The sequence below is a fragment of the Giraffa tippelskirchi genome, chromosome 11, assembly GCF_054371585.1.
Source record: "Giraffa tippelskirchi isolate mGirTip1 chromosome 11, T2T-mGirTip1v1.2.pri, whole genome shotgun sequence".
NCBI classification, from domain to species: domain Eukaryota; kingdom Metazoa; phylum Chordata; class Mammalia; order Artiodactyla; family Giraffidae; genus Giraffa; species Giraffa tippelskirchi.
This window is the reverse complement of record NC_137285.1, coordinates 116,928,264-116,945,900: the sequence shown is the minus strand read 5'-3', so window position 1 is coordinate 116,945,900 and position 17,637 is coordinate 116,928,264. Positions and strand designations below refer to the sequence as shown.

General features: G+C 36.7%; 1 protein-coding gene across 5 annotated transcripts in view; it reads right to left on the bottom strand.

The window, feature by feature from the left end:
• The window catches only part of SBF2 (SET binding factor 2), a 473,595-nt gene that overhangs the window by 251,639 nt on the left and 204,319 nt on the right, over window positions 1–17,637 (bottom strand). For all 5 annotated transcript variants that reach the window (XM_081540685.1, XM_081540683.1, XM_081540686.1 and 2 more), the window contains exon 3: window positions 7,209–7,346. In XM_081540685.1, the coding sequence (XP_081396811.1) occupies window positions 7,209–7,346 (138 nt within the window). The remainder of the gene's footprint in view (window positions 1–7,208; window positions 7,347–17,637) is intronic.

Here is a 17,637-nt window from a genome sequence, read left to right as displayed (position 1 = left end):
GTAATTCACACCAAATGAGAATTAAAAGATCTATTTTTGAATTGATGATATGATCCAAAAATAAAAGAAAAACACATTTTTTAAAAAGGACATAGTTAACTGTTCACATCGAAAATGGGAACAACATTAATGATGACCCAGAAAGGAACATCATCTGGACTTTAATATTATCTTTTAAAAATATTACCTCATTGTTTTTACCATTTTTTTGGATCAATTCCAAAAGATATCATCTCTCTATTTTTCACACAGAAAAGCTGTTATATAATTCTGGCTAGCATCTACTACCTAGGTGAACTTATATAGGAACTAGAAATTTTATAACTTAAACTCAAAAGAAGCAGACTCTAATTTTCTGTAAGGTAACTGTGAATACTAAATAAATTACAATGCTTTGGTCCAGTTAAAGTGGCAAATAGGAAAATATCTGAGCTAAAAAGAAAAATAATTTTCAAATGTTAATTCTAAATACATTGATCTTGGTTTTTATAACATTATTTATTACTCAAATGAGCCAGGGCTCCTTGAAGTATTAGCTGATTTAAAGACTGGAGCAGGGAAGGAAAAAGGTGATCCTGTATCACCTTGTTATGACAGAAAGTTTAAAAGTGCTTTAAAAAAAACTGTGATGGGGTTTTTTACAAGAGAACACAAGAACCATTCTGAAGGGGTAATCACTGGTCAAATCTTAGACAACCAGTGCATTACAACAGTGAAAACCATTAATTATATACTATTGAAGAAAAAAGACACTAGAATACGTGAGACTATAGCTCACATAGATAGACAAGACAGAAAAGGTAAAATGTCAACTGCTGACTGGTAAAGGTACAGGTAGAGGGTGTGCATAGTTGGAAAATAGTCATTTTGCAACCATCGTACTAAGAATTGGCATAGGCAAGAATCATCAGTAAATGCTAAATCTGGTGGGAGGGTAGAGGGGTAATTAATGAATTACAGAATATTTATAGTCTTAAAAGTATCTTACCACACACAGCTTATTAGTTGCAAGAAAAACAAAAACAAAAACAAGCAAGTATACAATGGAGATATCTCACAATCACCAGACCAGGTACTCAAAAAGAACATCAGTAGGGCAGACTGGTAGCAGACAGACATTGTGTACCTCCAGATATGTGCCCTTAGAAGGATATACACTTGGTATTCCAAATGCTGGTAGTATTCCAACTACTGATGGATAACCTGAGTCTAAAGTCAGAGATATCAGAAAAACAAAAAATATTAAGAGTTCTATTTAAAAGAGGCATTCAGACCTGCATTATTTGAAAATGTCAAAGGCTGAGCACTATTTCAGATGAAAACAGACAAAAGAGAAATGATTATTAAATGCAATACATGATTTTTTTAAACTACATCATATACTGGAGGACCAAAAAAAGACAGTGGGAAGGGCATAAAGAACATTAGGTCAAATGACAAAACTGAATATGGACGGTAGAGGAGATAAAGGTGTATTACCAATGTCAGTTTTCTGATACTGATAACCATACTATGTTTATGTAAGCAAAAAAAACTAACTCATGAAATACACACTGAAGACTTTAGGGCAAAGAGAAATGAAACACACTAATTTGTCTCAAATAGTTCAGAAAAATGTGTGTGTGTGTGTGTGTGTCTGTCTAAGGAGAAAGATGGAATGGAGTAGGGAAAGGAGAGAGGGGTCTATTAAAGATAATTGATATTTATGATTATAATAAAGACACATCTTAATCCATTCAACTCTTGATGGACTCTTAGCTTGTTGCTGTATCTTGGCTATTGTGAATAATGCTGCAATGAACATGGGAATACAGATATCTCTTCCATACCCTATTTTCATTTCCTTTGGATTCATACTCAGAAGTGGTATTGCTGGATTATAAGGCAGTTCTATTTTTAATTTTTTGAGGAATTTCCATTATCATTTTCCATAGTATTTCCCACCAATTCACATTTCCACCCACAGTTCACAAGGGTTCCCTTTTATCTACAGTCTTGTATACACTTGTTGTCTCTTATCTTTTTGATAACTGCCGTTCTAACAGTTGGCAGTGTTAGGTGATATTTCATTATGTATGAGGTGATATTTCATTATGTTATTGATTTCCATTTCCCCAATGCTTACTTACTTCTGCTAAGCAACAACAAAAAAATCCAAGTCACTGGCAAGACCTTTGTTAAGGAGTTTATCCCCAAGTGTTTTTATTTTTTTAAGAGCTTACTGTTTCATTTATTTCCACTCTGATCTTTGTTATTTCCTTCATTCTATTAATTTTGGGCTTAGTTTCATCATCTTCTAGCTCCTTACAGTGTAAACTTAATTTGCTTATTTGAGGTCTTGCTCTTTTCTTAATGTAGATGTTAATTACTATAATCGCTGTAAATTCCCCCCTTTTGGTTTAGTCAATAAATTTTGGTATGTTGTATCTTCATTTTCATTTGTCTCAAGGTTTTTTAAATTCTTCTTTAGTGTATTCTTTGATCCACTCAGTAGTGTATTATTTAACCTCCACATAGCTGTAAATTTTCCAGTCCTCTTCTTGTAACTGACTTCTAATTCTAAACTTCTGTGGTTGGAAAAGAAGCTTAATATGATTTTAATCTTAAATGTATTAACTTGATTTGTGGTCTACCATATTATTTATCCTAGAGAATGTTCCATGTATGCTTGAGAAGTATGTGTATTCAGCTGCTATCGTACGGAAGGTTCTCCATTTGTCTGTATGTTCCCAGGTGGCGCAGTGGTAAAGAATCCGCCACCAATGCAGGAGGTGCAAGAGTTGAGGTTCGGTCCCTGGGTGGGGAAAATCCGTAGAGTAGGATATGGCCACTTGCTCCAGTATTCTTGCCCAGAAAATTCCATAGACAGAGAAGCCTGGTGGAATATAGTTCATGGGGTTGCAAAGAATCAGACATGACTGAGTGACTGAACACACACGTAATGTCTGTTAAGTGCATCTCGTCTAACATACTGTTTAAGTCCAGTTTTCCTTATTGATCTTCTGTTTGAATGATCTCTCCACCGTTGAATATGGGGTACTTAAATCTTCTACTACTATTGTATTATCATCAATTTTTACCTTCAGATTTGCTTTATTCATTTAGGTGCTCTAATAATATCAACAGATGCATAAATATTTATAAATATAAATATTATCTCTTTGATGAGCTATTTTTATCATTATACAATGACCTTCCTTGTCTCTTGTTACAGTTTTTTGTTCAAAGTCATTTTTTTCTTATATTAAGTACAGCTACCTCAGCTTTCTTTTGATTTCCACTTGCATGAGGTTATCTTTTTCTCCCCTTTATTTTCAGCCAATGTATGTCTTTACAAGTGAAGCGAGTTTTGTTTCAGGTCTTTCTGTTTTGTGTTTTTTTTTTTTTCTTTCTAAAATCCATTCAGCTACTACTCTACATCTTTGAATTGGAAAATTTAGTCATTTTACATTTAAAGTAATTATTGATTATTATGTATTTACTACTGTAATTTTGTTAACTGTTTCCTCACAGTTTCATAATTCTTCATTTTTATTTTACTACATATAACATTTACCATTACAAGTGAGATTTATACTTTCACATGTTTTCCTATTACTAATTAGCACCTTTTCATTTCAGATTAAAAAAATTCCTTTAACCTTTCCTATAAGGCCAGTTTAGTGGTGATTAGCTTCTTTACCTTTTGCTAGTCTGCAAAACTCTTTCCTTCAATTCTGAAGGACAACTTGCCAGGTGAAATCTTGGTTGGCAGGTTTTTTCCTCAGGAATTTAAATAAATCTTGCCACTTCTCTCTGGTCTGCAAAGTTTCTGCTGAAGAAATCTGCTCATCTTCTTATCGGGGTTCCCTTTTATGAACAAGCTATTTTTCTCTTGCTGCTTTTAAGATTCTCTCTTTGTCTTTAACTTTTAACACTAATTATAATGTACCTTGGTGTTGGTCTCTTTGGATTCATTGTATTTGGAAATCTCTGGGCTTCTAGATGTGAATGTCTCTTTCCATAGGTTAGGAAAGTTTTCACCCATTATTTCTTCTCATAAGCTTTCTTCCCCTTTCACTCTCCTTGCTCCTCCTAGGATCCCTATTTAATGCAAATGTTGGTCTGCTTGATGTTATCTCTTAAGTCCTGACCCTCAGGCAGTAGCTTTTAAAGTATGTACACAGGATTTTTTCAAGCAAAGACTGAGAGATGAGTTTCTCTTTGTTTCCTCCACGCTGAGCCTCAGCAAATCCTTGAAAACCCATTAATAACTCTCTTTGTTATACTCTGCTGGGTCTCATGAACAAAAAGCCCCACTGTCTTCCAGAGCTGGTGTTTTTGGGGTCCATACCTCAGGTGGAAGTCTAAAAAAATGGGAGGTAAATGTTGGGTCCAAACTCTTGGCACATCAGGGGAGGAGCCTGGAGTTGTAAATTCCTTCCCAATTGCATGTCTCTGTGCCAGGGATGGGGTTTATCACCATAAACCCTAGTAGTAGTACTACTACTGAGACTGCATCTCAGCCTTTTCTACTCACTTCAGTGTGGGTATATTCTCATTAGCCTGATATACAGGAATTGCTCAGCTAGTTTCTAGATTTCTTTCAGCAGAAACTGCTCTGTGTGTAGCCATGGATTCAGTTTGTCCATAGGATTGGGTTGACTGTTATCTTGAACTGGAATCCTGTTACACTGTCTTAATGTATTACTTGTCTGTGAGTTTATTCGAGGTGAAAGGGGTTGGTAATGATGGAGAGAGGAAGAAGAACCAAAATAATCAGTTTTATTAGATAATTCTAGGGAGTTGTACAGAGGTGCTCTCAAGAATATGGAAATAAAATAAAATATTGCATTCTCAGAACTAACATATACTCAAAAGATCAACAGAGAAATGAAAAGTCCCTTGAAAGAGACAGTGAGGCTCTCAACTAGAGAACATTCTTTCTCATCGGAATGAACTGATCAAAATGGGAACTGAATTAGCTAACTGTTGGCAACACCCGCTCGAATGCTATCTAGGACAGAAACGATTAGAATCATAGACACTTAAGTTTTCTGTCCGCACTGACAACATGTTGTTGTTGTTTAGTCACTCAGTCGTGTCTGACTCTTTGTGACCCTATGGACTGCAATTATGCCAGGCTTCCCTTTCCTTCACTATCTCCTGGAGTTTGCCAGACCTTATGTCCATTGAGTCAATGATGCCATCCAACAATCACATCCTCTGTTGACCCCTTTTCCGCCTGCCTTCAATCTTGCCCAGCATCAGGGTCTTTTCCAGTGAGTCAGCTCTTCGCATCAGGTGGCCAAAGTACTGGAGCTTTAGCTTCAGCATCAATATTCCAATGAATATTCAGGGTTGATTTCCTTCAGGATTGACTGGTTTGATCTTCTTGCTGTCCAAGGGGCTCTCAAGAGTCTTTTCCAACACTGCAGTTCAAAAGCACTCAGCCTTCTTTATGGTCCAATTCTCACATCTGTACATGACTACTGGAAAAAGTACAGCCTTGACTATACAGATAATTCTTAATTTAAAAAATAGTTGGCCCTGAACAATGCAGAATTCAGAGATGCCGATTTCTATGTGTAGTTGAAAATCCACATATTACCTTCACAGTTGGTGTTCTGTATCCACATGTTCAACCAACCATGGATCGAGTAGTACTATAGTATATATTTACTGAGAAAAAAATTCATGTATAAGTGGACCTGTGCAGTTTAAGCCCATGTTGTTTAAGGGTCAATTACACAAACAATTGGCTGTGTTAATCTGGCAGGTATTAAATCTCTGACATGAAAAATTCCTTTGTTTGATTCCACAATCAAAATGAATCTGATTTTGACATGGCTTCCCACAAAGATCTGACAATAAGGAGAAAATGTGCTGATAATATAGATAACATATATTTTGTTCTATGTATCCCAGGGACGGCAGAGCCTGGTGGGCTGCTGTTTATGGGGTCGCACAGAGTCGGACACGACTGAAGCAACTTAGCAGCAGCAGCAAACTTTTAACTTATCACTGTAAATTAAAAACCAGCATACTAGTTTTAATACATTGCTCTAATGAACTTGGATAATGTGAGTCAGTACCATGAAAGTTGGTTTGTTTACTCTTGTAGAGAAAAATGAAATTTCTGCATCAAGAACATTCAGATCATGGCATTTAATTAAAATAGCAAAAATAACAAATGCTCCTTTGTGAGGCCACGACAGAAAGCACAGCAAATAATGCAAACTGGCTCCCTCAACATCCTGCAAACTGTTTTATAGTTTCCTTCTCATACTATAGAGACTTAATTTGTGCAAAACAAATTAACAAATAACAACAAAAAAGTTTTTCTGATTCCTTTGCAGGGGGTCGGAGAGGGGGAATCTGTATGCAATCTGACTTACACAAGGCAACAACCCATATGACACTTAAAGCAGAAGTCACCAACATGTGACAGTGGGTGGCTACGTGTGGGCGAAAGGATTTTTTTTTTTTTTAGTGCAATTATTATGACGGTTATAACAGTGGTTTAGACAGTAAAGAATCTGTTCATGATGCTGGAGACCTGGGTTCAATTCCTGAGTCAGGAAGATCCCCTGGAGAAGGAAATGGCAACTCACTCCAGTATTCTTGCCTAGAAAATGTTCCACAAAGGAGCAATACTTTCTCATAATATCTTTTCTGAATAAATTAGAGGCAGTATTTAGTTATCTGAAACAGAGAGAACCCTAACTAATACTCTGAAAGACCAGTACTTTTAATTTCTATAGTTCTAGCCTAATAATTTCAGTACCATCATTTTGATAATACCACCACCAATAGTAATGAGCTAACAGTTACTTCAGTGCTTACAAAATAATATCAAGCATTGTGACAAGTGATTTATAAACATTCTGATTAAATGTTCTATATTCTGTGAAAGATATCTCAGGAGAAGGACTACAAGGGACAAACTACAGCTTCACCATGAGCAGATACAAATCTTCTTATCAACCAATTTGCAAATGTGCTATTCTTAGAAATATGCAGACTGTAATAATATTTTAAAGAAGAACAATTAATCTTGGACAATTACTTTACCTTTTTGCTCTCTTCAACAATACAGTACCCTCAGCCTTTTTAAAGTAGATCACAGAACTCAAACTTGCAGTTCTAACAAAAGCAAATATAGCATAATAAAAAGATTGCTAAAAAGGTGCCCTTTGGCTATAATTTGGCTAGAAAAGTTATTGCACCTGAAGATTGATCTCTGCTTCATAAAAGGTTAGGCACGAGCAGTAATGTCGATCTGAGTCAATATCTGTCAGGACCACCACAAAAAACGTTGGCTGCTTCCTCTCTCTGGACAGCTGCCATCCGCCAGGCTGACAAAACTAAATCAGATAGAAAAAAAATTGTTACATCTTAAAAGTATAAGGTAAATTTATTATTTATAAATCTTTCAAGAATGTTCAATGTTTTCCCATTTACAAAAATTTTTCAGATATGTCACTTTGGCCATTATTTTTAAAATCAATCACAGATTCATAACGTTAGCATACTTTCACTAATGTGCATACGCTTTTTAAGACAGCCTAGATTTCTCCAGAGATGCCACACATTCTGAGACCTAAGTTGGCATCCATAGGAACAGAGCACTGAGATGAAAAGTTCTGTGTCATCAGAACAAATCATGAGATAAGTTGAAGATAAAAGTACTCAGTATCTACCATGGATGGAAAATAGAATTATTTTAAAATATCATCATTAATCTAAGACTTCAATTCAGTACAATGAAAAATAGACTTTGTTCATCAAGACAGACCACATTCTGGGCTATAAAATACATCTTAATTTATTTAAAAGAATAGAGTTCATATAAAGCATGCTCTCAGACCACTGTAAAATTAAACTAAAAGTCAATTACAGAAAAACAGCTGGAAAATCCCAAAATACTTGGAGATTAAACAAGACACTTCTAAGAATCTCAAAAGAAATTTTCAAATATTTTTAACTAAATGAAAATATAACAACATTTGTGGGATTCAGCAAAAGCAGTGCTTGGAGGGAATTTTATAGCAGTGAATTCATATATTAGAAAAGAAGAAAATCTAAAATAAATAATCTAAGTTTTAGGAAACTAGGACAAGAGCAGCAAATTAAATCCAAAGTAAGCAGAAGAAAAGAAATAATAAAATTAGATCAGAAGTCAGTGAAATCTATAATAGGAAATCAATAGAGAAAAGCAACAAAATCTAAAGCTAGTTCTTCAAAAAGAACATTAAAGTCAACAAGCCTCTAGCCAGACAAACTAAAAATAAAAGATACAGATTATTAACATCGAAAATGAAAGATGACACATTACTATAGACATTAAAAAGATAATAAAGGAATACTATGCATAAGTCTATGTCCACCAATTTGATCATCTAGATAAAACAATCAGTTTCTCGAAAGACATAATCTGATAAAATTCACCAAGAAATAGACAATGTGAATAGACCTGTATCTATTAAAGAATTTGAATCAACAATTAATAATCTTCCAACATAGAAAGTATCAGGTACCAAAGGGTTCATTGGTGAATCTTACCAAATATTGAAGGACAAAACTAAAACATCCTCTATAATCTCTTCCGTAAGACTGAAGCACAAGAAATACTTCCTAACTCATTCCATAAAGCCAGCATTATCTTAATACTAAAATCAGAAAAAAAAATTACAATAAAACTCAACATCACTGAACTTCCCTTGTAGCTCAGTTGGTAAGAATCTGCATGCAATGCAGGAGACCCGGGTTCGATCCCTGGGTTCGGAAGATCCCCTGGAGAAGGAAATGGCAACCCACTGCAGTATTCTTGCCTAGAGCATCCGATGGATAGAGGAGCCTGGCAGGCTATAGTCAATGGGGTCGCAAGAGTCAGACATGACTTAGCAGCTAAACCACCACCACACATCTCTCATGAACATAGTTGCAAAAAGCTTCAACAAAATATCTGCAAATTGAAAATACCAACATATGAAAAGAATTACACACCATGACAACATAAGATTCATTTTGGGTATGCAGAACTGGTTCAACATTTGAAAATCAATTAATCACATGAAGAAGCTAAACAAGAAAAAGTGCATGATTGTATCAGTAAATGCAAAAAAGGAATTTGAGAAAATCAAATACCAATTCACGACAGAAACTCTCAGCAAAGTAAGGATAGAGGGGAAGTTCCTTAACTTGATAGAGAACATTTACAAAAACACTACAGCTAACAATATACTTAATGTTAAGAAACTAGATGCTTTCTAGCTAAGATTAGGAACAAGGATGTCACTTCTTACCACTCTTTTTCTAAATTAATACTGAAAGTCCTAGCTAACACAATGAGTCAAAAAAAAAAAAAGGAAATAAAAGGTTTACAGATTAAGAAGGAATAACTATAACTGTCTTTTTACTCCCAAATGACATGACTGTCTCTGTAGAAAACTTGAAAGTAATAAGCAATTACAGCAAGGTTCCAGGATACAAGGTTAATAAACAAAAGTCAAGTCTCCTATATATACCAACAATGATCAAGTGTCATTTGATATTAAAAACACAATACCATCTTCATATCTTAGGACCCCCAAAATGAAATACTTAGGTATAAACCTAATAAACTATGTATAATATCTATATAAAAATTACAAAATGCTGACAAAGGAAATCAAAGAAATAGAGTGATTCCAATGTTCATCAATAGGAAGACACGATATCATCAAGTTTCAATTCTTCCCAGCTTGATTTTTTAGATTCAATGCAATCCCCCCCAAAATCCCAGCAAGTTATTTATAGATATTGACAAACTAATGTTAAAGTTGATGTGGAAAGGCAAAAGACCCAGAATAGCCAACTCAAAATGGAAGGAGAGCAAAGTTGGAAGAGTGACACTATCTGACTTCAAGACTTACTGTATAGCTACAGTAATCAGGATAGTGTGGTACTGGTGAATGAAGATATAAATAGATGAATTAAGAAGGACAGTGAGCCCAGGAACAGACCACACCAATACAATCAACTGAACTTTGACAAAAGAGCAAATGCAACACAGTGGAGAAAAGACAGTGTTTTCAACAAATGGTGCTGGACCAACAAAATATTCATACACAAGAAAGTAAATCTAGACACAGACCTTGTACCCTTCACAAAAATAAACTCAAAGTGGACCATACATCTAAATGTAAAATACAAAACTATAAAATATCTACAGGTTGACACAGGAGAAAACCAAGATGCTATTTGTTTCAGCAATGACTTTTTTGATACAACCCCAAAATTATAAACCAGGAAAGAAAGAGTCAACAAGTTAGGCTTCATTAAAATTCAAAACTTCTGTTCTGTGAAAGAAACTTTGAAGAAAATGAGAAGATAAACTAAGGACTGGGAGAAAATATTTACAAAACACATATTTGATAATGTATTATCATCCAAAATATACAAAAGAGTTTTTAACACTAAACAATAAGAAAATGAACAACTCAATTTAAAAGACAGCAAAAGATCTGAATAAGATTGTTGTTGCTCAGTTGCTAAGTCATATCCAACTCTTTGCAACCCCATGGATTGTAGCATGCCAGGCTCCTCTGTCCTCCACTATCTCCTGGAGTTTGCTCAAATTCATGTCTACTGAGTCAATGATGCCATCTAATCGATCTAATCCTCTGCTGCCCTCTTCTCCTATAGCTTTCAGTCTTTCCTAGCATTGGGGTCTTTTCCAATGAGTCAGCTCTTTGTAGCAAGTGCCCAAAATATTGGAGCTTCAGCAGTGGTCCTTCCAATGAATATTCATGGTTGATTTCCTTTAAGATTCACTGGTTTGATCTCCTTGTAGTACAAGGGACTCTCAAGAGTCTTCAACAGCACCACAGTTCAAAAGCATCAAATCCTTCAGTACTCAGCTTTCTTTATGATCCAAATGTCACAACTGTACATGACAGGTGGAAAAACCATAGCTTTGACTACACAGACCTTTGTTGGCAAAGTGATGTATCTGTTTTTTAATATGCTGTCTAGGTTTCTCATAGATTTCCTTCCAAAGAGAAAGCATCTTTCAATTTCATGGCTGCAATCACCATCTGCAGTGATTTTGGAGCCCAAGAAAATAAAATCTGTCACTGCTTCCATTTTTTCCCCCTTCTATTTGCCATCAAGTGATGGGACCAAATGCCATGACCTTAGTTTTTTGAATGCTGAGTTTCAAGCCAACTTTTTCACTCTCCTCTTTTACCCTCATCAAGCGACTCTTCTTGGCTTCCCTGGTAGCTCAGCTGGTAAAGAATTCGCCTGCAATGCAGGAGACCCAGTTAGATCTCTGGGTTAGGATGATCCCCTGGAGGAGGGCATGGCAACCCACTCCAGTATTCTTGCCTGGAGAATCCCCATGGGCAGAGGAGCCTGCCAGGCTCTAGTCCATGAGGTCACAAGGAGTCGGACATGACTGAGCAACTAAGTACAGTACAGGATAGTAAGAAACTCTTCAGTTCGTCTTCACTTCCTTTCTGAATAAATCTCTCTCCAAAAAAGATACACAGAAGGCAAATAAGCATATGAAAAGATGTTTAATACCATACTTCATGCTGCTACTGCTGCTGCTAAGTCGCTTCAGTCGTGTCCGACTCTGTGCGACCCTATAGACAGCAGTCCACCAGACTCTGCCGTCCCTAGGATTCTCCAAGCAAGAATACTGGAGTGGGTTGCCATTTCCTTCTCCAGTGCATGAAAAGGAAAAGTGAAAGTGAAGTCGCTCAGTCGTGTCCTACTCTTAGCGACCCCATGGACTGTAGCCTACCAGGCTCCTCCGTCCAGGGATTTTCCAGGCAAGAGTACTGGAGTGGGGTGCCATTGCCTTCTCCCATACTTCATGAGAGAACTGCAAATTAAAATGAGACACTGCTATATACTTATTAAAATGGCCAAAATACAAAATAATGACAATGCCAGATGCTGACAAAAATATAGGACAATGGGAACTCTTACTTATTGCTAGTGAGAATGTAAAATGGTACTACCACAATGTAAGAGAGTGTGGCAGTTTCTTACAAAACTAAACATACTCTTACCATAAAGCCAAATACTTACCCAAAGGAGTTGAAAACATACATTCACACAAAACATGGATGTTTATAGCAGCTTTACTCATAACTGTCAAAACATGGAAATAACCAAGATGTCCTTCAGTAAGTGAAGGCACATTCAGGTGAAGGGATATTTTTTTGCACTAAAAAGAAATGAGCTATCGGGCTTCCCTGGTGGCTCAGTGGTAGAGAATCTGCCTGTCAATGCAGGAGACATGGTTTCAATCCCTGGTCCATTAGGATCCCACATGCTGCGGAGCAACTAAACCTGTGTGCCACAACTACTGAGCCTGTGCACTAGAGCCCAGGTGCTGCAACTACTGAGCTGGGTGCTGCAACTACTGAAGCCTGCACACCACAGGGCCCATGCTCCACAACAGAAGAAGCCCCACACTGCAACTGGAGAGTAGCCCCCATCTCACTACAACTAGAAAAAAAGCTCGGGCAGCAACAAAAACCCAGCACAGCCAAAAATAAATAAAATAAAATAAAGAAATGAGCTATCAAGCCATGAGAAAACATGGAGGAACATAAATACACATTACTAAGTGAAAAACAGTACTCTGAAATGGCTGCATATGGTATAATTCCAAATATATAATATTCTGGAAAATAAACAGCCATAGAGAGCAAAAAGATTAATAGTTACCTATGGCGGGAAAGACGTAACAGGCAGAATTTCAAGGATTTTTAGAGCAGTGAAACTATTCTGTGTAAGGGCTGTAACTGTGTATACATATTATTATGTATTCATCAAAATCTTTAGATGTACACCAAGAGTGAGATCTAAAGTAAATTACAGCTTTCGGTTCATGATGATGTGATCAATGTGAGTTCATTCATCAACCGTGATAAATACATCACTGTGGTGGGGCACACTGATACTGTGGAAAACTGCACGTTTGGGAACTGAGAATACATGTGAATTCTTTGTAGTTTTTGCTCAATTATGCTATGAATCTAAAAGTACTCTAAAAAGTAAAGCTACCTCTAAAAATATGAAAAAGAATATATCTTCTTAACAGGTAATATATCTTTTCTCCATTGGAGAAATGGAACAGAAATAGAAACAAGCTCAACAGTACAGAAGCTCTCTGTGCCAGGTTACCTTCTTTATCCTGCTCAGTAACTGTGCAGGTTCAGCATTTCATTCACCCTTTCAGAACCTTAGTTTCCTCATCTATAAAACGCAGAATATTAGTACCCATCTACTAGTACTCTAAAGATATGACACTGAAAGATGAACTCCCCAGGTCAGTAGGTGCCCAATAATCTACTGGAGAAGAGTGGAGAAATAGCTCCAGAAAGAATGAAGAGGCTGAGCCAAAGTGAAAACAACACCCAGTTGTAGATGTGACTGGTGATGGAAGTAAAGTCTGATGCTGTAAAGAACAATACTGCATAGGAACCTGGAATGTTAAGTTCATGGTAAATTGGAAGTGGTCAAACAGGAGATAGCAAGAGTGAACTTCAATATTTTAGGAATTTGTGAACTAAAATGGACCAGAATGGGTGTATTTAATTCAGATGACCATTATATCTACTACGGTGGGCAAGAATCCCTTAGAAGAAATGGAGTAGTCCTCATAGTCAACAAAAGAGTCCAGAATGCAGTACTTGGGTGCAGTCTCAAAAATGACAGAATGATCTCTGTTTGTTTCCAAGGCAAACCATTTAATATCACTGTAATCCAAGTCTACACCCCAACCACTAACGCCAAAGAAGCTGAAGTTGAATGGTTCTATGAAGACCTTCAAGACATTCTAGAACTAACACACACACACAAAAAACAAAACAAAAAATGTCCATTTCATCATAGGGGACTGGAATGCAAAAGTAAGAAGTCAAGAATACCTGGACTACAGGCAAGTTTTGCCTTGGAGTACAAAATGAAGCAGGGCAAAGGCTAACAGAGTTTTGCCAAGAGAATGCACTGGTCATAGCAAACACCCTTTTCCAACAACACAAGAGACGACTCTACACATGGACATCACCAGATGGTCAAAACCAAAATCAGATTGATTATATTTTTTGCAGCCAAAGATGGAGAAGCTCTATATAGTCAGCAAAAACAAGACCAGGAGCTGACAGTGGCTCAGATCATGAACTCCTTATTGTAAAATTCAGACTTAAACTGAAGAAAGCAGGGAAAATCACTAGACCATTCAGGTATGACCTAAATCAAATTCGATTATACAGTGCAAGTGACAAGCAGATTCAAGGGATAAGTTCTGACAGATAAGACTGCCTGAAGAACTATGGACAGAGGTTTGTAACACTGTACAGGAGGCGGTGATCAAAACCATCCCCAAGACGAAGAAATGCAAAAAAGGCAAAATGGTTGTCTGAGGAGGCCTTACAAATAGCTGAGAAAAGAAGAGAAGCAAAAGGCAAAGGAGAAAAGCAAAGATATACCCATTTAAATGCAAAGTTCCAAGGAATAGCAAGGAGAGATCAGAAAGCCTTCCTCAGTGATCAATGCAAAGAAATAGAGGAAAACAATAGAATGGGAAAGACTAGAAATCTCTTTAAGAAAATTAGAGACACCAAGGGAACATTTCATGCAAAGATGGGCACAATAAAGGACAGAAATGGTATGGAACTAACAGAAGAAGAAGATATTAAGAAGAGGTGGCAAGAATACACAGAAGAAAATTACAAAAAAAATATCTTCATGACTCAGATAACAACGATGGTGTGATCACGCACCTAGAGCCAGATATTCTGGAATGCAAACTCAAGTGGCCCTTAGGAAGCATCACTATGAACAAAGCTAGTGGAGGTAATGGAATTCCAGTTGAGCTATTTCAGATTCTGAAAGATGATGCTGTGAAAGTGCTGCACTCAACATGCCAGCAAATTTGGAAAACTCAGCAGTGGCTACAGGACTGGAAAAGGTCAGTTTTCATTCTAATCCCAAAGAAAGGCAATGCCAAAGAATGTTCAGACTACTGCACAACTGTACTCATCTCACATGCTAGTAAAGCTCAAAATTCTCCAAGCTAGGCTTCAACAGTACGTGAACTGAGAACTTCCAGATGTTCAAGCTGGATTGAGAAAAGGCAGAGGCACCAGAGATCAAATTATCAACATCTATTGGATCACAGAAAAAGTAAGCGAATTCCAGAAAAACATCTACTTTTGCTTCACTGACTACGCCAAAGCCTTTGATTGTGTGGATCACAACAAACTGAAAAATTCTCAAAGAGATGGGAATACCAGACTACCTTACTTGCCTGAGAAATCTGTATGCAGGTCAAGAAGCCACAATTAGAACTGGACATGGAACGGACTGGTTCCATATTGGAAAAGGAGTACATCAAGGCTGTATATTGTCCCCTGCTTATTTAACTTATATGCAGAGTATATCATGAGAAATGCCAGGCTAGATGAAGCACAAGCTGGAATCAAGATTGCCAGGAGAAATATCAATAACCTCAGTTATGCAGATGACACCACCTTAATGGCCCAAAGTGAAGAGGAACTAAGAGACTCTTGATGAAGGGGAAAGAGGAAAGTGAAAAAGCTGGCTTAAAACTCAACATTCAAAAAACTAAGATCATGGCATCTGGTCCCATCACTTCATGGCAAATAGATGAGGAAACAATAAAACCAGTGACAGACTTTATGTTTTTGGGCTCCAAAATTACTGCAGATGGTGACTGCAGCCATGAAAATGAAAAACGACTGCTCCTTGGAAGAAAAGCTATGACAAACCTAGACAGCACATTAAAAAGCACAGACGTTACTTTGCCAACAAAGGGCCGTCTAGTCAAAGCTATGGTTTTTCCAGTAGTCATGTATGGATTTGAGAGTTGGACCATAAAGAAAGCTGAGCACCAAAGAATTGATGCTTTTGAACTATGGTGCTGGAGAAGACTCCTGAGAGTCCCTTGGACTGCAAGGATATCCAACCAGTCCATTCTAAAGGAAAATAGTCCTGAATATTCATTGGAAGGACTGATGCTGAAGCTAAAGCTCCAATACTTTGGCCATATGATGGGAAGAACTGACTTACTGGAAAAGACCCTGATGCTGGGAAAGATTGAAAGTAGGAGGAGAAGAGGACGACAGAGGACGAGATGGTTGGATGGCATCACCGACTCGATGGACATGAGTTTGAGCAAGGCCCGAGAGTTGGTGATGGACAGGGAAGCCTGGCATGCCGCGATCCATTTGGTCAGAAAGAGTCAGAACCAACTGAGCGACTGAACTGAACTGAACAAGTACTCTTGGGAAGCTCACAAAAGGTAACAGGTGAAAAGTACTCAGAATAGACTCTGCCATATAATTCTGAGAAGTTAATTTTACTTATTATGATTATTAACCCCCTTGATCTGCTGAGTTTCTATTATCATATCTATAACATTTTCTTTCCCCCCTTATCAGTTTTTCCCTGCTTCTTCTTTCATTGCCTCATTGACTCCCTGATTCATTCTAAAGAAACACCGAAAAAGTAATATCTGGATGAATTCCTACATTTAGAGAGACACATTAATCACTGTCATAGCTTCTCTATCAAATGAAAAATTCTACCAGACTCATTTCCTTCAGCAGATAATCATAAGGAATACATACAGAAACAGCAAGAAAACCTTAAAAATACATGAATTAGTAAGTGAAATATCTTTTTCTACCACATTTTTGTTTTGAAATAGTAATTCAGTGAACAAATATTTATTTACCACGTTAGTATCACTTACTCTGTGAAGCTTCCTCTGAAGCTCCCCAGTTTCTCTACACCCCCTCCAAACCAAAGAATCAAGCAGTTCCACCATGTGCTCCAAACCATTTTATAAATTCTTATTATAATAAATAATTATAACAATCACAATGACCTTTTATTCCTCTCTTTCATATATATCACTAGAAGTTATATATTTTACTAATTCTGTTTACTAAGTTAACAGAAAAGTTAGCTTGTCATTTTGTTTATGTGTATATCTCTCCCTCAACAATTATTTATCCAAGTTACATGACTTCACATCTCAGGTTTTTCTGTGGCCACCATAAGCCTATTTCATTACAGGAGTCCCAGTGGTCAAAACAGTTATCATAATACTACAAGAACTGGTTGTTTCTTTCACTTTGTTGGCATTTACTTTAATGGTGGAAAAGGAATAGTGGGCAAAGTTGCTGGTACCTTAACAGCAATCAGTGCAGCAGCACTAAACTATACTTGTAGACACTGTATTCTTCAAAGCTACATCCTTGCAGTTTTATAAAAAGTTTCATTAATAGTTTCTTTGCTGAAGCAATAAACATTTTAATTTCATTATAACATCATCCCTGAATTAAAACATTCTGTTTCAAAGAATAAGTACACATAAAGCACTTTTGCAGCATATAGGAGTACGATAGCTGTTTAGAGATAAACTACTTGTGTAGTTGTTTAAGTTGTAAGCTGAACCATTCTCTCCCCTGCCCCTCAAAACCATTTTTTACCTGAAAGAATAACTGACAGACAAATAGGCTTATAAAGACTTATGTATTTGGTAGTCATTTTCTCAAAATGAATGAAGTGGCCTGTCACTTCAAGATAAAGATCTAAAGCTATTTGTTATCAGTGATAAAATGA